The following is a 22,330-nucleotide window of genomic DNA, read 5'->3' as shown; positions in this document are numbered from 1 at the left end:
TAACGATATAAAAACAACCCGCCGAATACTAAACGGGGAAAAAAACTCTAGCGGTATAAAGCGCGTCGTGTGATGAGACACGGGAGTAAAATACGTCCGGCTCGTCCAGAAACACGACAAGGAATGAGTAGGAGCAATTGCTGCTGTGATAAACAATGAGCAACACCATCTAACAAGCCAAGCCATGGTAAGGTATCCATGTAAGCAATGATTTTTGCATTAGTCTTTCTTGAATGGCTTCTTCTAATAGCGCACCGTAACGACGCTCATTGTTGTGTTACCAAGCTTCACTTAATAGACTTCCATTGGTGAGCGTTGAAGATCAATAAACGGTGAATAATCGAACGTCCAATTTCAAAGATTTTAGGAAGCTCATAACTTGCCCCGCGGCAGTGCATCAAGTTGGCTTAGATTAACCCGATTTTTTCTCTTGATCTGATTTTTTTCCAATGCCTGCTCGAGAGCCTTACGGTTACATGTTACCAAACTCGTACCATTACTGTTGAACTGTTGGCAAACATGCTGGAATCAAAAGGCTCGTTATGCAATTGACACATCAGGAAACTGGAAAAGCTAACTGTTTTCTAATATTAATCGCTAGACAAATTTGCGTGAATTTTAAACAATAAGACTCTTTAAAATAAATTGTTGCTTATAATCTGTACGGGAATGCAGCAGAAAGACGGATAAAATGATAAAATGACAGTTTCTCGGCTGATATCAGAAAAGAGGCGCATCATGAGCAAAACGGCTTGATGGCTATATAGCGCATTTAGAAAATCGAATGTGCTAATCACTAGCAATTAAACCTACTGGGGTTTGCTTGCTCCTGGATCACTCATGCAGTATCGGTTGCATTGTGATGTAAACAGCGGACTTCGCCTAATAGATGTTGTACTATGTACAACGGTGTGAGTCAGCTTGTCGACGACACAATCAGTGATAATGCAAAAAATTCGACATTCTACGGTGGGCTGGTTATATTAGGGTAGTGTTAATAGGGACATGGAAAACGTGGATAAAAAGAGCAGAAAAGTTTCAATAGAAATTGTTTGCAATGAGCGGAGATACGAGTGGTGATTCATTAGTGAAAGTGCCCACTATTCGTACAGAGCCCATAATACGCATATAAACCTCAATGATATTCACTTTTGGTTTTGTTTATCCTACTACATATGCCGACAGTTATTATCATCACGCTGCCGAAAACAAACTTTCTACGATAATTCAAATTCGTATGTCCATAAAACTTTCCGTGAAAATTCCGAAGAAGCAGTGGAATTTACGTAGGATTTCCTGATTTCCCAAACATCCAGTTGATATTCCAGATAACATTTAGTAAAAAAATGCCAATGATTTTCTTGGAAATTCCATTCAATTTCCACTTTCAATATAAAAAAAAATATTCGAATATCCTCTTGTAGAAACCCTAAAGAATTTCATATGGAATTTCCGAAGAATTTTTTGGGGAAATTCCGAAAGATTTCTCGTTGAAATCCAAACGATCTGTGTTTGAGTAGTTCCACTTTTTACGAAAAATGAGTAAGATTTCCGTGAGAAAACAAGAGACGGCAATACAATTTCACGCAGTCTCTGAGTGATTTGAAACGGGCGTGTATAGATGATAAAAATGAAAAAATCATTTCGTGAAGCTTCTTTTCTGTCTTAGACCAGTTACAAAAAAGTGTGCTTGGCTTAAACAAATAGAAGGTTATTAAAATCTAAATAGTATTTATTTGTAGTATTATTTGTGTGTTTTCAGTTAAAATTGGACGCTTGAAGCAAATAAGAAGACAAACGAAGTTTGTGCATATGAGGCATGCAACAATTGTTGGCAAATTTTCATCCTCAACCGACTTCAATTGAGTGCAAGAAACAGCTGCTATGGACAGTATGAGTCGGTCACGCCCTTACAGTCAATTTAGGATTAGGAGAGATAAATTAGATTGATATTTATTATTTTTAAATTATAAGAGGAATGCTCTGCATCTCCGTGAGCGCCACGGGAAAGGAATCTTTAATTTGTTGGAAAGGTAATTCATGTGAAGTCACCTTGGTAAGCGACTAAATATTTTTTTGTAAACTATTATACGCGACAGACATTTGTACGGCAAGTTCAGGATAATCGTTCTGTAACTATAGTTTATCGGGCATATGAAGCCTTCCAACCAGCCTCTAAACATTCTCTCAAATTTTTAAAATAGTGTGGTGGTTTCAGTATTCTATGTTATTTATATTATTGGAAACAGTAAGCTCAATGTATAGAATGCAAATATAAGATAAGTAGACTTCCTACAATCATTTTTTAACATTTTTCGTTCTTGCAAGAAAAGTCCTGCCATGCATTCGGCTTTCCGTTATCGTTCCATAGCGTAAGGACCGTATTTATGTGGCTCAAAGGCTCGATAATCAATTCCAGCATTCCTTTTGACGTAAACTACGTCTAAGGAGAAGACTCAGATACAGGGTTTAAAACGGAAATTTACAAATTCGATACCGTCACGAAATTAGGATGCTAACTGCTAAGGCTTGGGCAGTTCTCGGATTCATTCGTCGTAATGCAGCGCAGTTTACAGACATATATGCATTGAAATCCTATCCTATCGCTGTCAGCTGGTGGATCTTGAACTTTTGTCAAGAAGACGGTTGAAACTTAAAAGATTATTGGTCCACGACATCCTCAAAGGATGCATAGATTGCTCGGATCTTTTCTCGGAGACCCAACTCATCGCTCCTAGTCGTAGGTTACGGCACGCTTCTCTCATCGCTGTCCCCATGCACTTGACAAATTATGGGTATAACAGCCCTTAATGTTTCTGTTTGAGAAATTTTAACGTTGTGTGTGATATGTTTGATTTTAATATTTCCAAGCATTGTTTTAAAACTAGGATTAAAAATGTAGTTCAATTTTAGTCTGTACGATACCATCGAAGATGATTCAATAAATAAAAATAAAAAGATTTGCAACGTAATGTACCAAGGTCCCAAAAAACGTGGAACGGCAACGTTTCTAAAAGTATGACGATTTTAGATGTCCAATTCAAAGATCGTAACGAAGGGAGACGGCGGTTTGAATATTGCCATTTGCCGCTTGATATAGGAGGACTCTTAAACTTTATCTCATAGCTCCCATGTTCATCCTATCAAAAGCAAAGCAATGAAAAGGAATTTGTTTTGTTTCTGGTGCAAGTTTTTCAAGCGAAATCTTATGATAAGTTGTATTTGAAGGATATTTAAAGCACGACTCATCAACTTAAACCATAGTAAAGTGTACCACTCCACTATTGGTGCTACCTCCACTAAGGGTACGGTTACCCTAACTAATGTTGTTATAATTTTGATATGAAATAAAACTGGCCGAAGACACATTTTTTATCGAATTATCTAATTATAACACACGTTGTTTTAAATAACAACCATTGAAAGAATTGAGTTTTAATTTTGTAATGCATTGCTGATCGGGAACTCTTCTTCTCATATAGGAATACATAGAAATGAAAAGCAGTACAATTTGTTCTTTAATTTTGAGATTTTTTGTTCAACTATTAGCAAGCATGTTAGCAAAAAAATAATAAAACTTTTGAGATGAGATGAATTTGTTTCTGTGAGATGGAAATGGAAACAATTCCCCTATCTTGTTGATGTATATATACAGCATTCAGTCATCTAAGGTACTTGAAATACCATGCGCCTCCATAATGGTGAATCATCCTTGGGGTAATAAAGATTCGAACTCTTTGGGATAAACGAGACAAAGCGCCACCTCAAAACAAAGTAGCAGGGGTCAAGCCTGTGATTGAACTCGTGTATAGGCAGAATTATTTGTCAAACTCGTCTGTCTGCTATCTCAAGGATTTACTGCAAAGTGATTTCACTTGTAATAAAGAGATAGATGATTTGGAGAACAAATGAGCTATATTACATCCAGTATACCAAATAACACTAGCCACACTACTTTAAGTAAATTACCAACCGAAGAGTTGTTCGATCCATATTTTACTTTTTTCAAATTATAATTCGATACTATGACTAATGACTATTTCTCGAAAACACTATTTTACCTTACTGATTACTGACCATACTTATATTCAAATGTGCATTCATTCGTACCTTCACAAGCTGCTGCAAACATTTATTCTCGTGACCTGTATTTCAGCAATTTGCACCTTCATTGTTTTTATGCAAATATCTTATCATTCAGAATGGAGTACCATTAGCAACATTGTGGGTAATTTGATAGACGTGTATTTTTATGAAGGTAGCCAGCAGCAATTAATCTTAAACACGAGTTGGGCTCTTGTCACGCCATCGAAGGTGGGTAACATGACTCGCGCCTAAAGTCTTATATTTGAAGCCTTTATGCACAGTTAAAAGCTTATTATATTCTTCACATGGAACCCGACCTGTTGTGCAGAAACCACGGAAAACATAATTGAATAGAGAGTGGGATGCCACTTAGGCACATCCGAAGATAATTTCCCATTGTGTATTAAATGCCTACCGGGAAAGAAATTGCATCGCGTAACCACGCTGCTATACGTAGCCACACATAGGACTATGTTGCCATTCAGGGTGAGAAAATTGTTCTAGGGACGCCTGAATAGGACCTTAACTTATCTGGATGGTGTGCATAAACAACGCCTCGTACTTGTGGTAGGATAACCGTTCAATTTTTGCATGGGATCAATAATTCGAAATGCGTGGAAATCAATTAATTCGACATTTAACCTACAAATAATTAAATATTTTTCAGCAGAATTTAAAAAAATACTCCTACGCGCGCGCTTCGTCATCCTCGCAAAAGGCAAGCGAAAGCAAAATTCCGCACGGTGTACCAACAAGAGTAGTAGCCCCGCAGGCAGACGTGCATAGCTGCCACACTTTAGCAATTTGCCGTCGCTTCCGGTAAGCCTACTTTCATTTGCTCCATCCTTCGCACAAGAAAGGCATCATTTTTTAATATTTCAAGTCCTCTTCCAGTTGTTCGCGTTAAAGTGCCGGCACTCTTGAATAATTAAAGCCCAAATATGAGCGCCAACTCTTTGTGGGAGCTGCATTGCGCGTAGTATAGCATGAGCACGGTGTTTTTTAGCAGTTAGGCAGGAGCAAATACAGTGAACATACACACGGAGTATGGGGTTACGGCAAGTATTTACACCTGAGGTCTAATTCCCATCATAGGCTCGAAAACCAATGAAGGCAACATTGTGTTGCTGCAATAGCACCGTAACAGAGCATAGCTTTCGTAGATCCGATGTCGACGTTCTGATTCGATAGAGTTATAACAAAAAAAAACTTGAGGGTTGTGTACAAGACCCGACCACCCGACGTAAACTACGTAAAACAGTTTGGTGAAATGAAGAATCTAGCAAGTCCCATCATTCATGAATATTACAAAATTGCTCTTTTGATTAATTATGAGACAACACTGGTTTCGAGCAACATGAAATTTTTTGTATACGACAATTTAAAATTAACTTTTTGAAAGTAGACTATGAGAAGTTTAGTTATGTTTGTTCAATTTGTTAGGGTTTTCACTTTAAAAAATTCAATTTCATTGTTGTTGTTTTTTTTTCAAAAATCTTTTAAATGAGCTTAACCAAATTTATTATTTCTATTGCAAATAATAATTTGTAAGGTTAAATTGCAATCTTTACTATATCAGTAATTAAGGATAATTACCGTCAAATCGCTGAAGGCGCATCTCGGTGAACAAAGCGAACTCGTGATTTCGCTACTGACGGCATCGTTTTGATTGAACTGTCGCCATCGCCATTTGCCTTCGATAAAGCGCAATTCCAATCCCCAACAGCAAAAATGAAAAGTTTAGTTGGCTACTACTGATATCATCCATGCAAATAAATTTTCTAACTGACCTAAGTTCTGCGTAACTAATCGAAGTTTGTCTCAAGTCAATTTTATATTGTTATTTTTCTCAATGGTACGCATTGGAAATCACTAACAGAACATAATCAAATTCATAATCTTACAAGAGGATTTTACTGAACGTCAAGAGTGTGCTGGTCACTAGTGGTTGCACTTTGGAAAAATCCTCTCAGCTTAACAACATTTCTCCAAGACAATGATGGTCATCAAAAAAATCGATTTACTTTAAATGACTATCAGCAATTACCGCAGCTTTTGTCGCTTGCTCGCTCGCTCGTTGACTGCCGCCTATCGCTGGGATCGCTACCCAACGCCATGATCCACTCTCCGCCCGACAATCGCCTCCAATGCTGGTTCAAGGCTACAAATGAAGCATCGTGTCCGCTCTCTGAGAATGCTCGAATGAAAATGACGCGCGCGTCCGAGACAAGAGTCTTTTATGCATAGAGAAATGGAGCGATGGGCGAAAAGGACCGTAACTTATAACAAACTGATGTCCGTGTTGGGGATGCAGGATTATTGATTGGGTCTGAATATTTACTGAATTTGGAAAGAATTAAAATTTCCACTAGTTTAACGTTGATAATCAAAAGTTTCAATAAAATTTGCAAATTGGTGGAGAGTTTCCGAGTCGCTTGATATATAAATTTCAAAAATCCATCAAAAATGAAGATCAACGTTTAAAATCTTACATAATTACGTGACGGTCCTCAATTTTGAGATTTTCATCATACGCCCGGTATCAGAGCCTCCCCTTAGACGTAGTTAACGTCAAAATGCGATCACATTACAGGTATGTTCCGTTTTTATCAACACGGTCCGTGAGTTTCAGTTGATAAAATCGGAACAGTGACAAAATCGGAATAATTTTCTTAGACGATTGTTTTAAGCTAAATTTTTGGTAAACATGATTTATTGCTGGTAAAATGTGTTTTCAGGTTCTAACATTTTTAAATGCTAAAGGACTGTCCATAAACCACGTGAACATGCTAGTGGGTGGCAAGGGTTAGTGAAAAGACATAGGAAATATTTATTTATCATCAATGGTGACTGGTTGAGATTCCTGACAAGTAAGGAGTGCATCAAGGGAACGTCCATAAATGATGTTACGAAAAATTAACCATTGTCAATCCTTCCTCCATTCGTTGTCCCACTTTTTGTATGAAATTCCATATAAATTGATATGAGTAGTAACACTTTTAGAAACCCTCTCCCTTCCTCTCCTCCGCGTGACGTAATTTATGAACGTTCCCTAAGATAAGGTGGCATCCGTTCATAACATAACAATAAATTTGAAAATATTTGACCTCCTTAACCCTTTCGGGACGGATTGGTCATATATGCCCAGCGTTTGAGATTGGCTGTGAAAAACTACTGAAGACAGCTAGGTCCCCAGTTTCTTCAGCAAAAATGTTCATCAGGATGTCGGCTACCCAGGAAATCTTGGAGGTCAAGTTTGACTATACCCTGAAGACCTAGATATCCAAAACCTTGGGAAGATTTGGCTTCTGACAGCTTGCAGATGAATCTGAAATATTTTGATCTTATACCACATTGTTTAATAAATCTGAACACTCAATCAAGTTTAGTCATCTTGTTCGTTGTGACAGTGATCAGTTTTCTGGAATACGAGATGCTAAAGGTTCTCTAAAACGTTTTCGAATTCAGCCCATGGTATCTACCAAATCAACCAAGGCTTATGCAAAGTCATCATCATCGTCATATACCCAATCCAGTCCAATAGGCACATGCGCATCATTTAAATCCAGTTTTCTCAATGATGTTCAAGTTATTTCAAAACCTTCCCAAGTTCAACCCAAAGTATCTACCAGACAACAGAGGCTTCATGCAATGTCCTCAACATCGATATGTACCCAACATGGTTCAATAAGCATGTGCGCACCAGACAAACTCAATTCTCTTGAATTTGAGATGTTCAAGGTACTCCAAAACATTCTCGAGTTCAGCTTAACATATCTATCAGGTCAATCAATCAAAGTTGTTGCAATGTCTTTGGCATGAACTAAATATATCCAATAGGAATAATGCAAACACAGTTTTCTGGAATACGAGGTGTTCATGGTTAGATCCGGTCTGGTCTAGAATATTTTCGTTTGGTAAACATTTTAAATTCCCTGGGCATAGCGTTCCCTTTGTACTTGGCTCATGCAATGACGGGCACAGAAAAGCTTTCAATTAATAACTGAGAAACTGCTAATAGAATACTAAGTTGAAAAGCCGACCAAGTTCCAGTTGGAATGTAGAGCAATAGCAAAAGAAGAAAAAGAAGAAGAAGAAGAATAAGAAGATGTCCAAGGTCCTCCAAAATGATCTTGAGTTAAGATCAAGATATCTATTAGATGCACAATAACTAAGGAGGTGTATGTGTCGAGCAATTTAGTTGCGGACTGTTTTGTTCAGGCGTATAACGGACTTGGATGATTACATAAAACAATACGACTTCCAGAATATTTTAGCCAACCGTAAAGGCCTGCAATGGCTAGAACAAGTGATGATTGAAGTCATATAAGCTAAATGGTTTCACTAGGGTATCATATCTAACATCATTCATAAGTTGGATCATTGGATAGGTCAAAGCCGTTTTGAAAATTCGGTAGTGAAATGATCTGAGATCCATGACGTTTTGAAGAGATGTAATAAAAACAGATGTAATGAAACAAAAATATGATATTTGGCGTTGTCATCGTAGAATGCCATGCCAAACAGCAGAGGAAAAGTATGAAGTGACAGCTGCGGTAGTTTAAAAAATGAATTGTAAAGAGGAATGTTTTCTCTGGAACAGCAATAAATTCTTGGAAAGTTTTTCGAAAAGACTATCAAAGTAACCGTGAAAATATTTTTGTATGGCATAATTTGTTCCAACTATTCGATATCGATATCGTCTTAGAACATCAACTCATGGAGAGTCCACTGTAGCTTATAAAAGAATTAAGTGATATCCTACCAGCTCGATGGAACTGCTGGAATGTTTGTGATGTTATGCACGGATATATCATTTAGGACTTGGTTGAACGTGTAGATCACATGTTTGGAACTCCAGGACATTTTAGAGAACAGAAAAGACCTGTAGTAGCTTGTAAAAGTAATAAGTACCATTCTATCGGCTCGACGGACCTGCTGGGATGTTTAGCGATATACAGGTACATCTTTCAGGACTTGGTTGAGCAACTAGATCACATGTTCTGAACTCAAGGACGTTTTGAACAACCGAAAAGGCCTGTAGTAGCTTGTAAAAATTATGAGTGAAATACTATCGGCTAAATTGATCTGCTGGGATGTTCAACGATGCATGGGTACATCGTCCAGGGCTTGGTTGATAGGGTAGATAACATGTTCTGAACTGATTTGAATTCAAGGATGTTTTGGAGAAATTAAAAGGCCTATAGCTGCGTGTAAAAGTAATGAGTGAAATCTTATCGGCTCAATGTACCTGCTAAGATGTTCAACGATGCACGAATACGTCGTTCAACGCTTGGTTGATCGGGTATATCACATGTTATGAACTCCAGGGCATTTTGGAGACCCTGAAATAGTTTACGTTTATTCAAAACTCGATCAATTTATGTCTTATGATCACATAGATATTTTTGGACATAAATACCAGCTTAAGAGATTTTGTTCGTAGACATATTTCCTAATGCATTCGAGGATATGTACTCCAGAATAGTTTGGACGGCCTAGAATATCCGAAAAAGTTTCTCAACGATTTTTTGGTTATATCAGAACGCCAGGTAACAATGTAATCCTTCGTCCTGAAGTAATAAAGTGCAAACAAACCCGCATCTTGTCTCTTTTATTTCGATGGGGAGAAGACGGTAAAGAGAAACCTTGTCTTGTTAGTTACGGCTTTTTTACCTCTAAATAGTGCTTGAAATACTATAAATAAAACATTTGACCAGATACTAACCCAAGTTATTTAATTTTAAAAGCTCAATCTAAAAAAAAACTGATTGAATTTTCTTGTTGATAAAAACGGAATAATTTTGTTGATGAAATCGAACCGTGATAAAATCGGAGCGTGACAAAATCGGAACGTGATAAAATCGGAACATATCTGTACCAATTTACTATTCATATGAATGTATTTACTCCAATTCCGACGCACGCTTGTGATTCCACTTCTGACATCAAACTTGTGCCATCGCCAGCCAATTATGTTTTGTGCTTTAGAGATGCAATTTTTACGATTGAGATCCTTTAGATGCGATCTTTGAAATTGAAATTGTGATCTTTATGATTGAATTTTCGGATGTGTTTCGCACTTTGTACATAATTACAAATAACAGCAACCAAACGATTGCTCGAAGCTTGCGAAAAAATTTTACTTGTTGCTGACAATAACAACTAGATGATTTCCTATTTTTTCAAACGAATTTACTCTCAGTCAAAGCCACTTTCTCTCATGTAAATGTATTGCCCTTGAAAGGACCGTTTGATCTGATCGATTATCGATCATGCGGCTTTCAAATCACTAGCTCAACAGAAGCCAACCGTTAGTCCGAGTCTTGCGAGAAAATGGCACTCGAGTGCTGCTGACGCCAATGACCGAAGATGATTTCCATTATGTTGAATTTTCAGCCGCAACCTTTCCGTTGGAAGCGCTACCCACGCCATCGATGGGAACGAACGCCGACGACCACCACCGATGCTGATTGAGAACCGTTGGGGCCGCTTCTCACGAAATTTCGACCAAATCTCGCGTGATTTTTGAAAACGTCGTAAGTCCAAATGAGAGACTCTCTTTCATTACGCTCTCTTTTGCTAATATCTAGGCTGGTTTAAAATTTGTTGCAATATTTTCACCTCAGCACACTAGACAAAGCTATTTTCTTCAGATCGGTGCTGGAAAATCCAATGTAAATGTTAGAATGGCTTTGTAATAATCGAAAGAGAAAGTAAACAAAGAGAGCCTCTCTTTTGGACTTACGACGTTTTCAAAAATCACGCGAGAAATGAAGCGCACCTATGCTGATGCTGGGACCGCTCTACCCTCTCCGCGATATATCGAACGAAATGGCTCACGCGCGTGGGAAAGCAGCTTTCATGTAAGCAATAAAGTAAAACATGTAGCCACGCCCCTTTGAAGAGTGTTATGGCTGCAAATCACATTTGCACTCATACCGATAACAAAGAGGCGGAACTAATGGGCTAGTAAGAATGGGCAGTAAGAATCTTGCGATAAAATTCCACTTTTCGCCGACGACAGCCGATAATTTAACGCTGAAAAAGCATTCCATTAATGCCAATCAAAAGTTCATTGCAGTGTCTTCCTCCGAAGCGCGCCTATGATTTCGCTGATTCTTTACGACTGAACTATTCGCCGTTGCCCAGCGATTGTGAAGAGAATTAATTTCGGATCAACTTCCTCTAGAACAAATGGTGATTTTCCAAAGAACCGATTTATCTTTAATAATGTGTATTAAGGTCACTCCTCACGGAATCCAAGTTTCAAAGTGCTCGCGTTTTCTGGGGCACACCACTCGATACGGAGGCGGCGCACAACTGTCATTTTGGTTGATTTAGTTTTGCTGCGTCGCAGCATGCGTGAACAAATAAAAATGACAGTTGTGTGTTGCTTCCGTATCGAGTGGTGTGCCCCCGAAAACTCGAGCACTTTCTAAAAAGAAAAGAAAAATCTGCATAGTGGAAAAATCTGTAGCAAACATCAATACTGACGCCATACATTTTTCTTCAGTCATAATGCGAATCAATTGTTTGCATCGGCTCATTCCGACACTTGCTTGGAATTTAACTACCGACGTTTGCGTTGCGCATTGAATAAATTTCATCTCGGAACCGATTTCTTTTTTTATCATCAACAGGAAAAATACAAAGTTAGAATCTCGCGGAAAAATTTCATGTTGTGCCGACAACATCCAAATCGTTGCAAACGCCACATTAGTGAATAAATTGATGTAGCTGGCATAAATTGCTGCGGACTGGCACCAATGCTATGATTCCGCTACCGAAGCCAAACAATTATGCTTTGTTCTATGAAGAAAGTTCATCTAATATCAACTTTCTTAATCACTAAAATCATGTAACTCCAAATTACGCTATAAAATTTCACCGAGGAATTTTCCAGTTCGTAGCGGTTGCACTTTAGAAAAAATATTTCAACTTAACCTTCCTCCTTAATATAATGATGGTCCTGAAAAGAACCGATTAATTTCCACTTATGTGCCTTATCAGCAACAACCACTGGGCTGCGCGACCGCCATCCGATGATTCGACTCAACGGACGTCGTCGATTATCAGATCCGGCGAAGATGGAACACGGATAGGGGAGAATGGTCCAAAATGCACCCCTGGGGCAAAATGGCCTCACTCATAAAATCAGTCAGATAATCTGTTGTAGTACATTTATGAACGAATATTACCATTACAATTCATAATTAGTTATCCATTGAGCTCCATTGGAAAAATTTAGCAAAATCCCTTCATATTCACTCAAATTTAACGATTTGCTATTTTTCCACCACATTGTAAGATTGTAGTTCAATCCATTAAGAAAAAAACAAACAACCATGCGTTCACCATCATTTTACATGCAATTGAGTCATTTTAGACCACCATTCGGGCGTTTTGCACTGAAAATACACTGGAGTGTTTTCACTGGAGTGTATTTTCAGCGCGCGCGCTCCTGTGGATCTGGAGTGCAGTTTTTTGACAGTTTGCCATGACATTTAGAAAATCCAAATATCCTTCTATTAGTTGAACTTACTTAGTTGAGACTATAAAATCGTTTAGATGGAGTAAATTCAAAGAGCAGAATTTTTCGCCCTGAGTGTAGGACAACACTGTCTGTATCAATCTCAGCAAAATGTCTGTATTTGTCTGTATGTAGTTTTGAAGGTACAGGAATTGGAAAATTATTTTAAAAAAACATGCGCTTTCGACAACGTAGAATATCGAGGTTTCAATAATCAAAAAGTCGGTGTAAGATTTAGTCTAGTTCAAGTACGAGATACTGAAGACAAGTAAGGTTGAGGTCGAAATATATATATTTATGCAGTTACTGTAAAGTTACAATCAAGTGGTGATATTAAATTAGATAATACTATCTCGTCTTAGGACAAGTGAAAATATTCCACTAAAAGCTATGAATAATGTTCTTGTCAATATGTATGTTGTTACATTAGCATAAATTAATTATTTACGTAATTTTCCAAAAATTGGGAAGTTGGGAAGTCCAAAAGAGTTCTGTTCGGAGGAGAGGCACAGAAGAAATAAATCCGTTTAGAAACCCGAAGAACGGAACGTACATCTTTTGGGTTTACAAACGGAGAACCTTTGGTCTTTCAAACTATTTTGGCTTCTAAACGGAACTCTGTTTGAGTTTTCAAACCAATACCATTTGCGCTTTCGAACAAAATAGTTTTGGGTTCCGAACGGAATCTTTTTAGGCTTTGCAATCTCAAATACAATCCGTTGTACAGAGACAGGAACAAAAATATTCAGAAGCCTAGATGGCTCCCTCGGAATTCCAAAAGTATTCCTTTTGAAAGTCTAAAAGGAATCCGTTTGAAAATAAAGTCCAAAATAATTTCGTTCAGAAGCCCAACAAGGTTCCGTTCGGGAACCCAAAAGAATTCTGTTTTGGAAGTCCAAGAGAATTTCGTTCCCAAATATAATAGAATTCCTTCCAAAATCCCAAATAATGTCGTCCGGAAACCCAGAGAAAGGACTTGTTTTGAGATTTTTTTTGTTTTCTGAACAAATTTCTTGTTGGGTTTTTGGAACTCTTCAGGGTTTTCGAATCGATTCCTTTTGCGCTTCCGAACAAAATTCTTTTAAGGCTTCGGTAGGAAACCCCATAAGTATTTTAATCGGAATCCCATGTCCAGAAGCAGAAAAAGATTCCATTCAGAAGCCCAGAACGCTCCAATCGAAAGTCCAAAAGTATTTCTTTCGAAAGTCCAAAAGTATTCCGTTCGGAAGACCAAAAGTATTCCGTTCAGAATTCTAGAATGATTTTGTTCAGAATCCCATCAGAATTCCGTTTGATAATCCAAAAGGATTTCTTTGCGAAGCCCGGAATGATTCCTTTCGAAAGCCCAAAAGAATTTCGTTCATAAGCTCCAAGAAATTCCTTAATAACGGTACCCCAACGGAATGCTTTTATGCTTCCGAATGGATTAATTCTGGGCTTCTAAATGGAATCTTTTTAGGGTTTCGAATAGAATGAAAGAATATTTCTGTTTGGAACTTTAAAAGGATTCTGTGTGAAATCCAGAATCCCGTTCAGAAGCCGGAAAAGCCGCGAACGGAATTCCGTACCGTCGTGCGAGGCTTCTTTTGACTACGGGGGCTACTTTGAATTTTCTGAAAAAAAATAAACGAAATAAATACAAAATTTGAAACAGAAAGTTGTTATCCAACTATCAACAATACACCTGAATGGTGATAATGGAAATTTGATAGTAATTTACGTTATAATTATTGTATCAAAATGTTCAAAGTAGCCCCCGATTTGTCAAAAGAAGCCCCGCTCGACGGTAATGATACCGTTTACCTTATAGAATTCCGTACGAAATCCCCATAAAGAATTTGTTTGAAAACCCAAAAAAATCAAGGATTCTGTTTAGAAGTTCATAATTTTTGAAAACCGAATGTCTGTAAAAGTCTGTAACTTTAATCAAAAGTCTGTATAATGTCTGTAATCTGTTTGATGTCTGTATGCAAGACCAAAAGTCTCTATAAATACAGACATGTCTGTATGTCTGGCATCCCTGGCATGAAGGCAGCTATGGATTCGCGCTCCACCCCGGAGCACCCAGCAGCAGTTACAGTCCACTGCAATATGACGCTACATGTTTTGGTCCGATCGAACCGGATGGCCATCGCTTGGAATTGGTGCACATTCGTCGCTTGGTGAAGCAAACGCAGCTGGATTGATCGGTGGAGTGACTGGCTTGGAGACAAAACACACACGGTTGAAAAAGTGGAAAAGAAGCAAAAGTGAATGAACAATTGGACTAATGGACAATCAATTAAGTGATTAAGTGCTAAAAGACATTGAACTGAAGTGATTTAAGTGAAGTGGAAATCATGCCGACGAAGAGAACACCTATGAAGTCTCAGGCAAGTGATGCAACCGGTGCTTCCGCCGGTAGTGGCAACAACGAGGATGGAGTGGAAGAATGGGACACGCTCGTTCACATGCGTGGCTTAACTAAAGGAAAGCTCACGCGTGTGAAAAATATCATGGACCAACTCGCGAAAGAGGAAATCACGCAGCCGCTGATTAAGGTGAATCAGAATAAGGTGGAAGCAGCCTACAAGAAGTTTGCCGATTATCATGAACGCATCATGGCGATCACCCCACCAAGTAAGAGGAAGGAACAAGACTGTAAGTACCTCGAATTTGAAACCTTGCACGACAAACCTCACTCTCGAAACATGGATCGAGAGTCTCAACGAAATGCCCGTGAATGCTCAACCACTCCGGAATCAGCAACCGCTGGTTGTGCAACAGTCGCTTCCTCGTGCCATTCCGCATTTTGATGGCAAATACGAGCAGTGGGAAAAGTTTAAAGTCATGTTCAGGGACGTGGTGGACAGATCGAACGACGCACCACGGATTAAACTCTACCATTTGGAAAAAGCATTGATTGGGGACGCTGCTCTCTGATGGCAATTATGATCATGCATGGGAAATTTTAGTAGAAAGGTGTGAAAATAAGAGGCGAATGGTTGATCATCACATCTCTGGGCTGCTGAATATGAGAAAATTGAAAAGATATTTTAGTTACTAGATAAAGATTGTCGCTTCGGTTCCCTTTGTTCTGCTGTCCGGAACATGTTGGGTACCAAGCTGTCAAATCGTATGGATTTTCCTTCTTTGACATTTAGCTCCCCTATCCTCGCCAGCAAAAGATGTTCCGGACAGCGACGACAGCGACAATCTTTATCTAGTAACTAAAATATCTTTTGAAAATTGTCACAAGAAAGCCACTCTGATTTGAGAGAGTTGGTTGATTCATGCGTAGGCCAGCCGAAAATTTGAAATTTTTGGGTCAGGAATTTACTGGGGTATCAGAATCATTCGTCACACATCTCCTTGCAAATGCGCTAGATGACGAAACTAAGAAGCTATGGAAAACGTCTGTCATACATGGGGAATTACCAGATTATGAGGATTCTGTCAAATTTCTGAAAGGTTATTATTATTATTAAAATCTTTATTAAAGAGGTTTTTAGCCCAAGGCTAGTTCACCTCCGAAAATTTCTGAAAGGTCGCATTTCCGTTCTCGAACGATGTCAGAAGTCCATGAACGATAGCAAGGTCAAGCAATCCGCGCGTGTTCAAACCAAAGCAAGTCAAGGGTCCGGCAAGCCGTCGTCGAATGTGAAAGTAAATACCTTGTTGTCGTCTAACAGTTGCGAGTTTTGTGCTGGTGAACATTTGGCGTTCAAGTGCTCGGTGTTCAATGGAATGTCGGTGGATGAACGATTGAGGCTAGTGCGTGAAAAACAAGTGTGCTTCAACTGTTTGAGACGTGGTCATCGTAGTTCGGATTGCAGGTCCAACAAGTCGTGCTCAAAGTGCAAAAGGAAACACCATACGCTACTTCATGCTGAAGGTGGTTCAATTCAGAGTTCCGGTTCGAGTAATTCCAGATCAGCAGAGCAGCAACAAGTATCAAAGGCAGCAGTTCAACCAGCTATTGGAAACCCAACTGATGGCATCATCCCTACTACCGTAACATCGAACGTGGTCGAGAAGCCAATTTCACAAGTGCTGTTACTAGCTGCAATGGTCAGCATCTTGGATAAGAATGGAAACCCGCAGATATGTCGAGCCCTCTTGGATAGTGGATCTCAAGTCAACTTTACTTCGGAAGCTGGAATGCTGGGGAAGTTACAAGTGGATCGAGAAGAAATCAACATTCCTATTACCGGAGTAAACAGTGTGCGATCAAGTGTCCGTCAGAAAGCGAAGGTTGATGTCCTCTCGAAGCATAACAATTTCAAAGGAGTTGGATTGTTTGGTCTCACCGAAGATGACTGGAAACTTGCATACTTTCGAGGTGGATATGACTTCGTGAAATATTCCAAGCGGAATACAGCAAGCGGATCCGGTGTTTTTTTCGTCCGGGACAAGTGGACTTGTTGAACGGAATGGAATGGTACGACGATGTAATCAAGTCTGGTCGACTGAAGCTGTCCGAAGAACTCCCTACGCTCCAGGACTCGCAATTTGGGTGGTTGGTAGGTGGAAGATATTCTAGTACTTTAAATGGAATAAGTGTGAACTCTTGTGTAGCGACATCATCTGGTGATCCGCTAAGTGAACTAATGCAGAAGTTTTGGGACATTGAAAGTGTATCCAGTGAAAATTGTCCGTTGTCGGAAGCCGAACAGTGTGAGAAACATTTCCAGTCTACGTTTCGTCGACGTGATGATGGCCGATACGTAGTGCAGCTTCCACTAAGGGATTCAGTAAGTCAGCTTGAAGATTCTAGATCGATGGCACTCCGGAGATTCTACGCTTTGGAAGCAAAATTGCGGAAGAACCCGGAGATAAAGAAGCAATACGATAATTTCCTGGAGGAGTATGAGCAGCTTGGACATTGCGTGGAAGTCCGTGAAATGGATGATCCCATCGGTTTGCAGAAATGGTATCTGCCGCACCATGCAGTGCTTAAGCCATCGAATTCAACTACCAAGTGTCGCGTAGTATTCGATGGATCAGCGAAGATTGGTGGAATGTCCTTGAATGATGCGATGATGATCGGTCCTACAATTCAACCCGATTTGCTGACGATTATTTTGAAGTTTCGCGTATTTCGGTACGTGTTAAGCGCTGATATAGCTAAAATGTATCGGCAAGTGCAGAAAGCAAAATGCCACACTCCGTTACAACGCATCTTCTACCGGAAGAATCCTAGTGATCCACTTAGAGTGTTGGAATTACAAACTGTGACCTACGGCACAGCTTCCGCCCCATTTCTGGCTATTCGAGCATTATACCAACTAGCAATAGATGAGGAGGAGTCACATCCTGGGGCGGCAATGTTAGTGAAAAAGATGTTCTACGTCGATAATGTATTATTCGGCGGCGACGACTTGGAAGAAGTTTGAAGACTTCAAGGAGAATTGGTTTCCTTGTTGCAGCACGGAGGTTTCCATCTACACAAATGGGCAGCGAATGATGAGAGACTCCTGGAAAGTGTATCTGATGTTGGTTGAGATAAATTGGTGAAGATTGAAGACTCTAGCGCAAATTAAGTTATCAAAACCCTTGGATTAATGTGGGACCCGATTGGAGATGATTTTCTGTTTCGTGCACAAGCTGACTGTAAAATTCCAACCCCAACAAAGCGGCAAGTGTTGTCAGTAATTGCCCGGCTTTTTGATCCCCTGGGACTGTTGTCACCAGTCATCGTTTTGGCGAAGACACTAATGCAATAGCTCTGGAAAAGCAAAATGGATTGGGACGATCAACTAGACGGAGAGTTACTGAAGGATTGGACGAATTTTTTGGATGCACTACCACTTGCAGAAGACTTCCGGGTTACACGACGAGTTGTTACGAATGATGCAGTCAGGATCGAAATCCATGGATTCTCAGACGCTTCAAACATGGCCTACGGTGCGTGCGTATACCTTCGATCAGTATTCGATGATGGCACCGCTAGTGCGAAGTTGATTACTAGCAAAAGTCTGTCCAATCACTCCATTGTCTATTCCAAGGAAGGAGCTAATGGCAGCCCGGATAAAAATGTACTATTGGTTCAAACGTGTAAACAATTGAATTACCATACAATGTACAGTATACAATAGGATATATTGTTTCTTGATGGTTGCACAGATTGTATCAACACTGAGGATACAATACATCAACATATATCTCTAATGTAACAATACTTGCAATTGTTTTTGAAACGTTTTCGTACATAAGATTCATACATTGATAACTTTTGAAACGTTTCTTTACATTGCATATAAACTATATAACAATTTTTGCCTCATAGCGCCAAATATGCATTTTTTCCCTTTAAATTGCATTGTTGAACAGTAAAGCTGTCACCACTGAGAAATCAAAAATCGTATTGTTTTACTATACAAATACAATATAACCCATTGTGTTTTGAACAGTTTTGCTCGGATATTTCAACAATATATTAACCATACACTCTATTGTGTGACGAAAAAAATGTATGGAAAAATCTCAGATTTTGTATAGTTACGATACTTAACAACCCGTACATTCTATTGCGAAAACTTCATTTACATTTGAGTAAATGGTTCATAACAATGCATTCTAATGTATTTTTATGGTTTCATTTACAATATAATCTATTGCTAATTTAATGTTATTAATAGTAGTGTTACAATAAATTTTATTGTTATTCTACTGTATTTTTTATTCGGGAGCTCTGCTTCTGAATCGCCTGGTGAAGAAAGTGATCAACGCAATGGATTTAGTAGTAGTTTTAACATGGCTGAACAAACCTGCCGACCGTCTTCAGATATTCGTGAGAAATCGTGTCGCAGAGATAATCCAGGAACTACGTAAGCTGTACGAGCTCTTCAAGGCTGACCTCACCAGTGAAAGGCTATCGCAGTTTTGTCAAGTCAAGGAGATCAAGTGGACAACAATTCCCCCTAGCGCACCTCATTTTGCAGGTTTATGGAAAGCGGGAGTTAAAAGTGTCAAATCTGTTATGAAGAAAGTATATCAATCCGCCTCTCTGACAATTATGGAATTTGCGACCTTGCTTTGCCAAATTGAGGCCATACTAAACTCGAGACCTTCTTTGCTCATCCCTCTGACCCCAATGAACCTATTGTTTTGACTCCTGGTCATTTGATGATCAATCAACCTTTAACTGCTAAACTTGAACCCTGTCTCGATGGCATTCCCATCAATCGATTATCAAAATGGCAGCATATTCAATTACTTCGACAGCATTTTTGGAACCGCTGGTCGAAAGAATATTTTGTAGAGCTACAAACTCGTTCGAAATGGACGAGAAAATATGCAAATGTCGTTCCCAACACCGTCGTGTTTTTGAAGGAAGATAACATGCCACCACAGCAATTGAGACTAGGTAGAATCATCACAAGCTACCCTGGTCCCGATAATGTGACTCGTGTCGTAGATGTCCGTGTGGGGAACAGCATCTTCAAACGGCCGATCCATAAATTGGCCCCACTACACATTCTAGAAGAAAGTGGTGCACCTACAACATCACTTCTTTCTCGGTGGGAGCATGTTCAGTCCGTAACCCAGCGAACTGAAGAAACAAGCCACGCCTCCTTGCGCAACCATCGCCATCGTCTGCGCTCAACGCAGAACAGTTTTTAAATAAAACTTTGGTGCCACCTAGCACCATTGATCAATTTTTTCGCAACGACCAACAGCAGCAGAAGGAGAAGAAGATCGAGAAGCAGCCCAGCCGAGACCAGCCGCAGCAGAGTCGAACCGACACCGGCAACAGCATTAGAGCCTAGCCGATGCCGGCCGGCATCAGCGTGGAGCCGCAGCAGGCTGAAGAAATGTGTATTTTTTAAATAAGAAGAAGAAGAGTAAAAGAATGTTCTAGAAAAGTCTCGTGTGTGTGTTTTGGATTTTTGCCAGGAGCTCCCTCAGTCCACCAGCTGCCACAAAGAGTTAATTTTCGGTCCTTGTCAGGGCCAAGAAGAGTTAATGGTAATTTTCGAGGCAATTGTTTGGCATTTGTCGCTGGTCCGCCGGTCGCTGCATTAAGGCAGTTCCCATCCCGCTGGTTTCAATGGGGAACCAGCACTCGTCGGCGGATACGCTGCATGAAGGCAGCTTTGGATTCGCGCTCCACCCCGGGGCACCCAGCAGCAGTTACAGTCCACTGCAATATGACGCTACAGTTTATATGGGCGAAAACATCGAAAAAGCTTAAGGGGTGCATTTTGGACCGTTCTCCACTACAAATGATGTGCTGCTGCTGCCACGACTGCCACCACCACCGAGTGAAAAAATTTCATCCGCACCACCACCGCTGAGACAGCCCGCTCTCCGTGCCATCCAGAATGAAAACGACGCGCGCACGCGAAACACGGGGCTTTTTTTTACACAGGGAAAACGAAGCAGTGGATCAAAAGGCCCGTACCTTACTGCAATCTGATGTCCGTGTTGGGGATTTACGAACGGGATTGATTATTTCTGAATTTTTCACCCGGTTTAGAAAGAAGTAACATTTTCAATAGTTTAACGTTGATAATCAATAGAATTGGCAAATTGCTGGAGAGTTTCCGAATCGATTGATAAGCAAATGTCGAAAATCCATCGAAAGATAAAGACGCTATTAGCGTTTGAAATCTATCCTAATTTCGTGACGGTCTCGAATTTGGATATTTCCGTTTTACACCCTGTATCTGAGTCTACCCCTCTACCCCTTGTTTGCGTCAAAACAAACAACCATGCGTTCAGCATTATTTTACATGCAATTTGGTCAATTTATATTACCATTCCGTGATGTTTTGACATTTTTAAATGCGTTAGAAAGTCTTGAAAACCTTATTGTTTTGAATAGGAGATCATTGAGAAATGTAGTTGGTTTTGTAAATTTAGCATCTACACGTTGAAATGGTTTGGTGAACACATCGAAAAAGCTTAAAAGGTGCATTTTGGACCATTCTCCCCTATAATAGGAATAAGCTGTTTTGCTCAATTCGAACTTCATTATTAATTGACAGACTGACCTGTGACATATGTACCATGACACAGTGTAATATTCCAATTATTAAAACCGAAAATCACTTACCATCAGTATGAGCGAGTAGTCCGTAATGGCCGCGACAATCACCAGCACGAAAAGCCCCAGTCCGAATCCTGCTCGGTGCAGTGCGTACGGAATGCCTATCACACCGCTTCCGACGATCGAGTTGATATAGTTGAAGGATGCTTGAGGCAGCGACGACAGGGTTTCCTCCTGGGGGTGCTCGTTGTTCTGCCAATAGAAGAAGAAGAAAAAAAACAACCGGTAGAGTTACTCGGTAGACGGAAAGTAAACACTTCACCAACATGTCGTGCCGTCGCGTCGTCGTTAGAAAGGAAGTATGGATTACAAGGATCAATTCTGAGATTGCGTGTTGGGTGGTTAATTTTTAATGAACCCAGATTATGTGCCGGCTTGATCGGTGAGTGTGAAAATAGGTTGAATTATAGATGGGTGCCGACTGAGAGCGAGAAAAACCGGGGTTCGTTCAAGTACAGATATATTTCAAATTTATGGCAGATGCTTTTTTGCTGAAGCTTCAGAGTTCCGATTCAATGAAAACTAATGTGCGCCACTTGTTGACGCTAGCTCGTTCTGCTTTGGCACCAGTGATAAAGCACTCCATTCCGACGTGCAATTTATTTCGTATGCCATCGCCAGGCACGTCTATTGATTTTCGAACTTCCCCATTGGTTTCCTTTGTTTGGAAAAACTTG

General features: G+C 39.8%; 1 protein-coding gene across 1 annotated transcript in view; it reads right to left on the bottom strand.

Annotated features, from left to right (window-relative positions):
* The window catches only part of LOC134214580 (putative sodium-coupled neutral amino acid transporter 11), a 142,719-nt gene that overhangs the window by 41,215 nt on the left and 79,174 nt on the right, over positions 1 to 22,330 (bottom strand). The window contains exon 3 of the mRNA XM_062693921.1: positions 21,660 to 21,845. Within this exon, the coding sequence (XP_062549905.1) occupies positions 21,660 to 21,845 (186 nt within the window). The remainder of the gene's footprint in view (positions 1 to 21,659; positions 21,846 to 22,330) is intronic.

Source organism: Armigeres subalbatus, chromosome 2 (genome assembly GCF_024139115.2).
Source record: "Armigeres subalbatus isolate Guangzhou_Male chromosome 2, GZ_Asu_2, whole genome shotgun sequence".
NCBI lineage: Eukaryota > Metazoa > Arthropoda > Insecta > Diptera > Culicidae > Armigeres > Armigeres subalbatus.
This window is presented reverse-complemented; position numbering and strand designations above follow the sequence as displayed.